Genomic DNA, 12,253 nt, shown 5'->3' with positions numbered 1-12,253 from the left:
CAATCCCTAATACACTACCCCTACCTAGTGGATTGGGGACGGAGTTTTATGGAGATTGGATGACATTAGAGATTCACCCAATACTCTAGAGTATTATCCTCACTAATGCCACATTAGTACAAAAACACCTTAGGTCTTGTTTACTTCTCTCGTATTTTTCTTCCCAGTAGGTATGGAATGGAAGGGGATTTGGTGTTCACCCAATTCCCTCAAATACCCTTCCCAAAAATACACTAGTATGATGAAGAGTTTTTAATTTAGACAAAAAATATGAAAATGAAAGGGAATAAGATGGAATATTTCAGGATTATTTACTTCAAAACCGAAGAAATAAATGAACTAAGAAGTCGTTTGGTATCCATCATTTGGGCATGGAATTCTGGAATTCATTTTGCAATTCTATAGGTGGGCTGTTGGTTGCCACAGAATTGGACCGTCATTTCATTTCGGAAATCCAGCAAAATGATGCCATGGGTAAACACAATTCCGAGCTGAAACATGTCATTTGTGTTTCTCTATGGAAGCCATTTACAAATTCAATATTAAATTCTGGTGTCATTTGCAATTTCTGTGGCAACCAAACAAGTGTCCTTTTCTGGATTTACAATGTAAATGAAATGAATACATGTATTCATTTCAAAATGCTACAAAGAAAATGAAAGCCTAGCTTCCAAGCGACTTTTAAGTGGAAATTTTCTGGCATATAAAGTAATCCCCTTCCATACCCGTAACACTAGAACTATTTTCTTCCGAGGGTCGGTGCCGATTCGGCCCGTTCCCATTCTGAGCCGAATGCCGGCCCAAAACAGCACACAGGCCGTGTAAATACAGCCACTTAGTTTGATCCCAGTGGAAACCGCAGGACTCCAATTCACCTCTCCCAAAGGACACGGCTCCGGTAGCCAACGCACGGCGGCGGCGGCGGCGGCGGCGGCGGCGCCCGACGGGAGAGTAGAGGAGACGACGCTGCCGAGGAGAAGATGGGCGGGCTGGAGCAGGACCTGAGCCTGGGCATCCTCATCGACATCGTCGACGAGCAGTGGATGCGCGACACCCTCCCCGCCGACGGTACACGCGCCTCTATCCTCTACTCCTCTTCCGCGTCCGAGGAGCCCGAATCGATCCGCTCACGCAATGGTGTTGCAGATATCCCCGTGCCGCCGGCCATGGCAGTGAAGACCGAGGACGCCGAGGAACCAGCGCCCGCAAGTACGATCTCGCCGCCCTTCCTTTTCAGCACTTCCTCTTGCCCTGTCCACAACATCTCGTGATTAGTTTGAGATCGATTTCGATCTGTGTCTGGCCGTGACCACGAGGCCAGCCTCGGTTTCGATTAATGGTGTCGGAATTAGGCAGTAGGCACAGCCGCATAGCGTCCAGATTACGATGCGAGGTTAATTTGTACTAACTAAACTGCTAGAACTGCCACATCTGGCCCATGGCAAAGCATCCAACAAAAGAAAAAGAAATTAGGTCAGCGCTCGCTGTGGCTGCTAGCTAGAGAAATGTGTATGTTCTGGGGAACACCGGTTACGGGCTACTCTTCTGTTCTTGCTGGTGTGATGCGCGCCCAATAGCATGACAGTTCATTACTGTACAGAACAAAAGGGAAACTGCCTTATTTGCATTAGAGATGCTGCATTGAAATTCAGTTACTTCAGCTGCTGTATATGATTGAGCATGCATATTGAACAAACTAAGACTGAACTATTGACCACTTGTAAACATCTTCTCTCATTCTAGGATTTTGTTGGCTGTCTTGTTGCGCTGGACGGCATATAATGTGGATGTCAAAAAAAAAAACTATTTATCTAATAACCACAATCAGATGCTTGGCCCAAATGTTACTGGAGTTCCTGCTTTCTGTTAGCAATTTTATTCATATAACTTGTTTCATTCATCAAATGGTATTCTTTCCTGGTCCAGAAAATAGTATTGAAACAGGTTTCTGATGCAATTTCAAATGGTCTCCCAATGACAAAATTTGCGCTGTATGTTTGCATCTTTGATCTCTGAAGGAACTTGGACCGCAAAAGCACCCTGAACTCAATTTGAAATTCTGCTTGGTTGCTACACATAAGTAATGAACTGCAGTACATTTCTGAGCTTTACGAATGCTCGAACGCGAATGCTTTACAATCTTAGGGAATTATTTAGAAATTTGAATGTGAAGTATTTGATATCAATATGGTCACTGTCTGGACTGTGGTATAGTATAGTAACTCTTCTAATGGTTATTATTTTTATTTCTAACAGATCAGGAAAGCCAGCCACCACAAGGGGATGTCTGGCGGGATTTTGGCTTGGAGAATATATAATCGCGCATGATCTACAAGGTAAGAATGTTGCTAGTTTAAGTACAGTCTGACATGATATGTTAGTGCAGCATACACCAAAAAATGTTGTCGGAGTATATTGTGTGCTTGTCGATAAGTGTGTTTATTCTTCGGCATCACCTGTTTCATATGCGATTTGTACCTGGATTTTAATAGTCCAAGATAAATTCCGTGCATGCCATCTTATTGCCTAGATCCAGAAACATGTGTTATGTGATGCTTGTTGATAAGAGTGGTCACTCTTCGGTATCACATGTGTTTCATATGCATTTTAGATCTAGATTTTAATAGTCTGAGAGGGATTCCGTGCATAGTTTCTATTGCCTAGATACAGAAGTTTATGTATGTTATGCTAGTCGGTAGCATCAAAGCTGGTGCGCTAATCTATCCATGATCTGAATTGCAGTGTTTCAAGAGATCTCAACGAACTAGGCTGAAATTCAGGAGCTGCATGGTGTTGTACTCTGGCTTCTGCCCTCCATAGATATTATTGGATCTGGTTGATCAACTAGTGTAATGTTTGGTTGAATTGTAGCTTGTCGAGACTGCATGTAAATGTTCCAGTTATTGGTAGCGTGATGTTATCATCGTACTCTGTAGCCAGTTCTTAATTCTGAAGTGAGAATTTGAGCAATTTGGTAATGTACAGAGTTCCTGGAAATGCAACCATGAATGTCCACCAAGTTTACTTGATATTGCTCCCTGAACTGCTTCATTTCCGTCTCTGAAATACTACCATGGCTGGTGAAGTCTATCCTACAAAGCCGGTTCAGCTCTGGCGCATAGGTGGTCCCTGTGCTGGTCCAGTTCATTTGAGCCACACACCTCTATAGACGGTGACCCCACCTGTACCGTACGGACCTACGTAGGCGGAATAACGACCATCTGTATGGGCAGACCCTACCCGTATCGTACGGACCTCCGTCGGCTCCGTATCGTCAAGCGGAGCAACATTTGTGAAGACCCGATGGGCATATTCGGCCCCTAACTCCGTCGGTTCGCGAAACGCTCAAACCGACCTCCAGAGTGGAGGGGAGGAGCCAAGGAGGAGAGAACATCCATCCACGCCCTAGGGGCGGAGCCCTACCATCTCCATAGCCATCGCCTCCATCACCATCTCCACCAACACACAAGAGGAAGAGGGGACTAGGATTTTGAAGGGCAACACATCGATCTCCATCATCATCAACGTCTCCATCGCAGATCCCCTTTGTCTACTTGGTTGTGATCAAAACTATGTTGGTATTTGCACTTGTATTCAATTGTACCTTCATATTCAATTCATAGTATTGTGATGATGTTGATCCCCTTCATGTTTGGGTAGTTCCTTTGTTATTGGGGAGATACGAAGAAACCCTAGTAATTCTATGATATGAAATAAAGATGGATTATAACTTTGATTTATTAACTATGTGTTAGTTCTCTCTCTGAATGTTATGCAAAGTGCACCACATAATATTTACCTTATGGACTAGAGAGAGAACTACCCTTGCAAGTATGCTAAAGTGTACAACGAGAAGTGACACCGTACGACATTTTAACATATGGAAGAAGGGGATAAAGGGAGATTCATTAAGCTCATATCGATAACCATGGAAAACCCTTAATTGCGATATTCAATGTGTAGTTTGCAGAAGACTAGTTATTGTGGTTGTGCGACGACCGATGGTTTTCTGGGCGTATCTTATTACAAAGCTCTCTCCACACTAAATGAAAGATATGGGTTCATCCCATTCATAAGTAGTACCAATACTAGCGGTAGAACCTACACTCCTCGAGAACCCCTCAACCATATCACAAACACAGTCGTTTGCTTTAGTTTATTTTTATTATTTACTTTGCTTTTAGTTACTTTAAACTTTCAAACTATTTCCATCTTAGTAACTTATAGAATAAGCTATTTCCAAACCACGGTTTGGGTGCGAACGTGACCGCTTCTATGACAACGCAGTTCCGGGCTTGTGTGATTGTGTAATATCCCAGGTAATGGGGTTACAAAAATAGAGCAAACATATGTGTGCATTGCATTCATGCATAGAAAATCTGGGGAATTTTCGCGCTTTGAAGTAAAACTGTCACAGTAACTGAAGTTTCACTTGACCTTGGTGGAATTGAAGTAGCTCATCAAGTCAAGCGCTATAAACCTCAATGTGACCTTTGTTAAAACCTTGTTTTGGGTAGAGATGATTTGATCTAAGGGGTTAGATCAAATGGAACTAATAATCAACACAACAACACTTTACTCAATGATCAATTGCTTGATCTTATTAAAGATCATAACATGGTATTTCTTGCCATAACATTTGAACATCCATTTAATTGGAAATCAAGTAACAATAATTGGAGAAACCATTCCTAACTTATATTTTCCATGTCTTAAAACTAATTCATGATCCTACCATGAAACCTCATGGTATTCATCCCACTTCAACATTGGAATTATAACAAGGAGATTCACTCAAGAAGCATATATTCTTATCTATTCCAAATAGTTATACATCAACCCTAGAAAATTGAGAGTTCTATAATAATTATTAGAGAAGCAATAACAAACCTTGAGCTAAACCTTGGATATACATCCATGCATTTAAATCATCATTTCTAAAGAAGAACCCTAGGATATTATTCAAGTCCTTCCCAAATGAGAGACCATTCATACCAATCTTAGCTTTACCTATTTAAGAATAAGTGACAACCATTGAACTAAAGTATTAGATTTGTAAACCATTTCATCTTGGAGGGGTGAGATAACCAAATATCCAATTGGATAAGATAATATCCATGAGTTGATGAAATAGGGAGGAGACTAATCCAACTAAGTTAACCAAGTGGAATCTTAGCCTAGATACCTAAGTAAATATTAGGAGTACACCATAAACCCTAGAATAAACCATTCCTATATGAGAGAACTCAAACTATGGAGTTACACTCAAGATAGTTGAGGCAACACCTGGATTTGAGGGAGAGAACTATTCTTATAACCAGATGATCATATCATCATTGTTTGAGTAGAACCCTAGCAGAATATCTCAGGCATTCTCCTGGGATATAATCTAGTGAGACAACCAGAGTCATGAACACCCAAGAAATTATAAGAGGGGTATTATAACCTAGCTGATCCAGACAATACTTAATCTTAGAAGTGAGAAACCATAATTCAGGAGAGATATCTTAGGAAGCCAAACCTTGATCATTATAAATTGGTAATGATCATAAACCTTAAGAACTGGAAGTAGAAGCCATTAAGAATAAGTTGATCATGTCTAATACATGATCATACACTTGAGGTATGTGAGGATAAGTTAAATCCTAATAGGATAAGTAGATATTATTCACCACATGAAATCTTAGGGTGGTAACTAGTAAGCAACCATAGGCTTATATTCTAACCTTAACCTGTGAACCACTTGGTGATCATAAGTAGAATCCTACCCCATCTATTTTTCATTCATTCATCTATTAAAGAACCTAATAAAACCTTAGAGTTAAACTCTATACTTTATATGGTGAGAAACCATATATCCATATGACCAAAGTTAACTATAAAAAGAACTATGACCAATCTAGTTACTTAAATGATAAATTGAGGTTAATAATAGAAGCCAATTGGTAGAAGATAAAACTAATTCTCAATATCTTAGTAACTAGAGGAGAACATAAAATGTTAAGTAAGCAACCACCTTATCATGGTTAGGGGAGATTAAACCCTAGCACATGCAATATGGTGTCATCTCATCTCTACAACCTAGAATTAAATCTCAACCCTAGTTTGTGTATCACTTGGGTGATCACAAATAAAACCTAAACCACAATTAAGATTCAACCCATTTGTCATTAGGTAAATAGCATTGGAACCCTAGATTTGCACATCAAATAAATCTTATGCTTCAATTCTTGAACATAAGAAAAACCTTGTGCTACATTATATGGTTAAAACCATATGTGTAGTGATCAACTATTTATCTTGGTAACCAAGATCAACCATGATGGAAACAATACCTACTTAGATACTTTCAAATATAATGATAGTATTAACCTTAATAAGAGGGGTTATGATAGAAACTATAAAACCCTAATACATTGGAGCTCACATAAAATCATGTGCAATTGACCAATTCCTCCAATATGAAATCAAGTCCTAATAATAACTTCCAAAACAATTGGAAGAGGAATAACCAACTCTAATTATTCAACAGGGAGTTATATCATAAATGAGAAAGGAAATTAAAATTTATACCTAAATTCTTGCCTAATTAAAAATTGTAGCAAGGCTCACATATATGTTTGTTCAACAACAATGGAGTAATACATTTATCCTTTTAATGGTCCTAATGAAATTCATATACTCAGAATACCTGCATGGTATTACATGAGTTAAATTTGAATTAAAACAGAATTATAAAACAGAATTAAATGAAATAGAAAAAAGAAAAGAGAAAATAGAAAAGGACATACCTGGACCTCACCTGGCCGCAGCAGCCCAACTGGGGAGCCCAGCAGCAGCCCATAACCATCCCACCTAGCAGCCCAAATACCCCTTCGTGGAAATACCAACACGAGGAGGTCGTCCTCATCTCCTTCTCCCGCATGGTCGACAGCACGAAGCCGTGCTCGGCTTCGTCTTGGCGCTGGCAGCCTCTCCTCGTCCGTCGGCGTGACGAGGCGCGTCTTGACGCCGTATAAAGGCCTGCGACGAACCCTAGCCCCGGTTTCTTCCCCCTCTATCCAATTTTCCCCAAAAATCCGAAACCCTAGCCGCCCGGCCATCTCCAATCACCGCCGTTCGGAGCACCCTCGGACCTCGCCGTGACCACCATCATCTCCGCTGTGCTCGACATGCCCTCGGTGCAAAAGGAATCGGGCCGGGGCGAGCTGTAGCCTCGCCGTCGAGCTCGTCTTCCCCGACACCGGCGCCATGAATTCTGGCAACATAGGCCTCCATTGACCTCACCGTCAAGCTCATCGTGCTCCTGGTGAGCCTCTCTATCGCACAGCATGCCCGCTTTGCTCCGTAGCGCCTCGTAGCAGCATCTCACCGTTCACCCGTAACCACCGCCGCCGCACGTCGTCGTCGACCAAGCTCCGGTGACCACACCGGAGCGGCGCCGCCACTATAATGTTCGCCTCGGCGTCCTCTTTCCAACAAGCATGCACACAGCCCCGCGGGAACCTTATACCGCCGGCGATCGTCGCCAATTCCACCGGCAGTAAGCCCCCCATGGCACAGTGGCAATTTTGACCTTGGTCAATGCATGCGTGGCAGATGACCTGGCCTATGGCCCACCAAATAGTGACTGCGGGTAGGAATAGCTCGGGTAGCTTTAGTGCTTTTCGTGTTTAAATTTCAATTCAATAATTACTGCAACTTTGCAAATTCATATAAAATTCATTATAACTCAGAAAAAAGTAAATAATATATCAAAATACTTAGAAAAGAAAAATCTATCCAATAAAAATATAATATGAAACTTTTATTTTTAATAAAAATTTAATAGTTTTGAACTTGATAATTAAGCCTTTTTCTTTTATTCTTAATTGAATTAAAATTCAATAATTAGGAAAATTTTCCAAATTAAATAGAAACCAGTAAATAAATAAAGAAAACTTTAAAACTAATTTTCTTTATTTGTTAAATCATTATCAGGGAGATTTAAACCCTGATTAATAATTACCCTAATTATTAATTGTTTAAAAATAATAAAATGCCAAATGCAATATTATTTTTATCCTTGAGTTGTTAATAGCTTCAACTTTATAATAAAGTTATTAACCAAGAACTAAATAGTAATTATGAAACCCTAGTTCCAATAAAAGTAACATTATGGTTTCATAATTTCATGTGTAATCCTAAAACCCTAATGCCATTTAGACCTTAGCTCCATTACTACATGTGAACCCTAATTTGCTTCTAACCTAAACCCAAGGTTAGAACATGTGATCATGGTGCTATCTTTACAAACATAGAACAATAATAGCAACTAAATAATTGCCATGACCACATAAAATGTAAGAACCCTATCACTAGTTAATTGCTATGCTATGTTCTCATCTAAATAAAACTTGTTGATTTAGTAGGATCAACCAAGTGTAAAACCCTAGTTCCTATTCCCAAGACCACCATCCTTAACTATCCATGATTAGCATCACACCAATGTGATGAACCTCAGGAGCAACTATGCCAAACCTTGAGCATTACCTAACCATATTCCACTAAACCCTACTAGTGTTGGATACTTATCAACCATCCTATTTAGGAGCCAATTATTCCTTACTTAATAGAACCAACAGTAAAACCTAGACTACCTCAACCCTAATTGATATACTTCTTATTATTTAAGAAGTATGTTCTTCAAAAGTTATTCTTTTGAAGTAAATAAAGAATAGTCATCAACCCTGCCTTATAGGGCATATAAACCCTAGCTAGCTAGTACAACAAGGTATACCAACCTTGATAGCACCCATATGCAATTAAATGCCTAAGATACTCATGCTTCACTAAAACTATACAAGCTCTAGTTGTTGATGAATACAACTGTGTTGAGATCCATCTAACCCTTACTCCAGAAACCAATTAGAATCATAGTAAACCATAGAACTCCACAACCCTAATTATCATACTTGTTCTTTATTAAAGAACATGTTCTTCAAAAGTTATTCTTTTGAAGTATATGATAATTAATCATTAACCATGCAATATAGTACTAAAACCAACCACTATTCATTACATGTTAGGATTATACAAATGTTATTGTTGTGTGCTATTAGTGTTATTATTATGATATAGTACAACACCTGTTTATGATACCAATCAACCAATCCTTAATAAGAACCTTGTTTGTGAATCACTCTAAAAGTGCAACACACCCTGAACCAATCATTACAACTCACTGATCCTAAATCATCGGGGTTAGGTCACGCTTAGAGCAATTGCATCTCATACTTATGCATTATTGCATCCTTGCCAATCTTTTAAACATCGTCCTTACCGGACGATGATGCTATTTCAGAATTTGGAGTTATTGCGTATCGAAGACCTTGCCTGCATAATCTTGCAGTCAAGAAAGGCAAGTTCATCACTTGCTCATGTCATTTGAGTATTTTTACCAAATTACTTGCAAAGTACTATGTTTATCACTATTGCACAAAAAGCAAAACCACTATTTTCATAACTATGAATATGACTATGTGGTGGGCAATGGAACCATGGATTGTGTTGATATGGTGGAGGTTCCATTGCAAGGGTTTATATCCATCTAGGATTAAACAACAAATGTCGTCCAGTGATTCTTGTGCCGTAATACCCGTGTTAACCATAAGATCTGGAGTGGGACGGAATAGTCAATTGTATTTCCACCTCTTGTACATCAACGGACGCGCTTTACTGTAGAACACTTGTATTCCAAGGGGGAAAGCGGTAGGCTGGGGAAGCCTTAAGTCCCCCAGTGACCGTAGTTACACTTGTCGCCCGAGGATCAGGTTGTAGGGTGGGGGTCCCAACAAAGTCCCCACGGTATTGCGGTCTATGAGGGGTTGCATCTACCGGCGAAGGAGTTTGGTTCGATCCCAGACTGTCGTCGTGGTCGAGGTCCATCCTTAATTGGTGTAAGAGGACCGGCGAGGACCCAGGGTCGGGGATGCAACAAAGGGTGGGTGTATGAGGTAGCGGAGGAATATGATTGGCTATGACCTTATACCGGGCCTCACACCAAAGGAAGTGTGGACGAACACGCGGCTCGGTTGGCACCAAGGTTAAGATCTCTTATGGGTAAAGCAACACACCTCTGCAGAGTGTAATGAATCGTGACTTGTCACTCCCTGTTCCGGGATTTGGAACTGCGAACGCTGCCGGAAAGGAGCTCCATGAAGTTCTAGTAAACCGGTGAAGGCTGACGGACATAGTTCTTGTGAATAAAAGCAACCTTTTGAAGAAATGGTTGTGAAAACCTGCATTGGTATTACACTTTCTGGTCTAATGCCGTAGCTAGTGCATTAAACACCTCTTTCCTATAATGAACTTGTTGAGTACGCTCGTACTCATCCCACTCTTAAATCCCCTGCTTAGATATGGAGGCCACGATGGAGGATCTACAGTGCAACTCGAAGACCGAGGAGTCAACAACTACTTCAAGGAACAGGAACCTGTCAGAAGAGTCAAACACCACATCCAACAATGATAAAACCTAGCTTAGCAATAGAAAGGAACTAGTTTCCTAAACCTAGCTCCTATTTAGCTAGAATCTATTCATAGCCTCTAGAGCTAGTTAAATACTCTACAAATAGAGTTCGTGATAAGACTAGACTACGAGTCGTTCTCCTGGAGTTTATTTGCAGTTTTACCTCATTGTAAAGTAGGAGGTGATTGAAAGTGCAAGGAGCCCCCATGTGTGGTTTTGGTAATTAATGACAATCCCTATGGACTAATGTTTGCATTGAATTATATTTGTAGGAGTTGTCCATAGGAAATTCTTGAACCATATGTTGGCTTCAAGGTTGCAATAAGAAGAAATTGATGAAGGATATCAAGTGTCAAGTATGTCTTGAAGATGAAGATGAAGTGAGCCCTCAAGATACTTCAAGACATCAACATGATGAAGAATGAAGTGCAAGTTCAAGATGAGCCATCTCGAAGAGATCCTTTGCTTGAGTCTTGCCATCCATATGGTGATTATGGATATGTGAAGATGCGCCGAAGAAGAAGCTCTCTCATGGTGGAGTATGGGGGATCAATCCACATGGTGGTCATGGTTATGTGAAGATGCGGCGAAGAAGAATCTCTCCCATGGTGGTTTATGGGGGAGCAATCTACAAGACTTCGTCAAGCAAGCACAAGCAAGAAAGTCGTTCCATCTTGTTGCGGTCAAGATCGTCATCATCGAGCTCAAGTGGAATGCGCAAGGTTAAGGTTTGCTCTTGATAGGGTTTCTTTCTCACCGGTCTCATGGTGTAGTTGGAGACCGGTTGATAGGGCTCTCGAGTGAGTAACTCGATCGTATCGTTCGGAGAGAGCTCAAACCTTTGCATCCTTGCATCATCTTTCTTGGTTGTTATTTGGATCTTATCCATGTGGTTCTTTAGAGCTTGTGCTTATTCTCATGACAAGCTCTAGTTCATCGAAAACGGATTCCGCATGAATCACTTGTTGCGTTTTCAATATTGGAGTTTTTCTCGGTTTCTCGTATTGAGAGGTTTCACTCTAAAATACATAGAAAAATCTACCCCACTTGTTCTTAAGCTTTTCACTCTTTGTGGGGTAGCTCTTGTCATCCCCTTTTCAACAAAATTGGTTTCACCTAAATCCGAGTTTCCTAACTCAACTTGTTGCATTTTCGAGGTTGGAGGTTTTACCGGTATGTCCTTTTTAGATAGGTCAAACCTTTCGTCTTTTATTTATATCCTACCTTACTGGACTATGATGGTTCCCTGCATGATCTTGTAGAGCTTGTTACTAGCTTCGAAACGAGCCCAAGATCATCAAAATCGGAGTCCGGATGCAAAAGTTCTTGAGGTTTTCGTATCGGGTGTTTGGGAAAAAACAGGGGGGCCGGAACTGCCGCCGGGCCGGCACTGCCGGTGGAAAAAGGCCAGCACTGCCGGCCACCCCGGCACTGCCGGTGGAACAAGGCCGGCACTGCCGGCCTGTCGCGATTTTGGCCCAAACGGGCAGAAATCTAAGAGCCATATTTAAGGCCTTCTTCCTCCTCTTTCTCCCCACTTCTTCTTCCTCCTTTTGCTCTCCACCATTGCTGACCTTGAGAGCTTTCCACATCCCTCTACTCCTCCAATGATTCTTGAATCCATTTTAGGGAAAAGGAAGAGGAGATCTAGATCTACATTTCTACCAATCAAATCCATCTCTTTGTGAGTGGAACTCTCTAGATCTTGATCTTGGTGTTCTTTGTGAATTCCTTTGTTCTTCC

At 40.9% G+C, this 12,253-nt stretch overlaps 1 protein-coding gene across 1 annotated transcript; it reads left to right on the top strand.

Moving 5' to 3' along the window:
* Positions 1 to 847: 847 nt before the first annotated feature.
* LOC127332000 (anaphase-promoting complex subunit 13) lies at positions 848 to 3,029 on the top strand. Its single transcript, XM_051358252.1, has 4 exons — positions 848 to 1,068; positions 1,147 to 1,209; positions 2,257 to 2,336; positions 2,743 to 3,029. Exons 1-3 carry the CDS (start codon positions 981 to 983, stop codon positions 2,316 to 2,318), a joined length of 213 nt encoding a protein of 70 aa, XP_051214212.1. The 5' UTR covers positions 848 to 980; the 3' UTR covers positions 2,319 to 2,336; positions 2,743 to 3,029.
* The last annotated feature ends 9,224 nt before the right edge of the window (positions 3,030 to 12,253 follow it).

Source organism: Lolium perenne, chromosome 2 (assembly GCF_019359855.2).
Source record: "Lolium perenne isolate Kyuss_39 chromosome 2, Kyuss_2.0, whole genome shotgun sequence".
NCBI classification, from domain to species: Eukaryota; Viridiplantae; Streptophyta; class Magnoliopsida; order Poales; family Poaceae; genus Lolium; species Lolium perenne.
The sequence above is the reverse complement of the archived record's forward strand: the minus strand, read 5'-3'. Positions and strand labels throughout refer to the sequence as shown.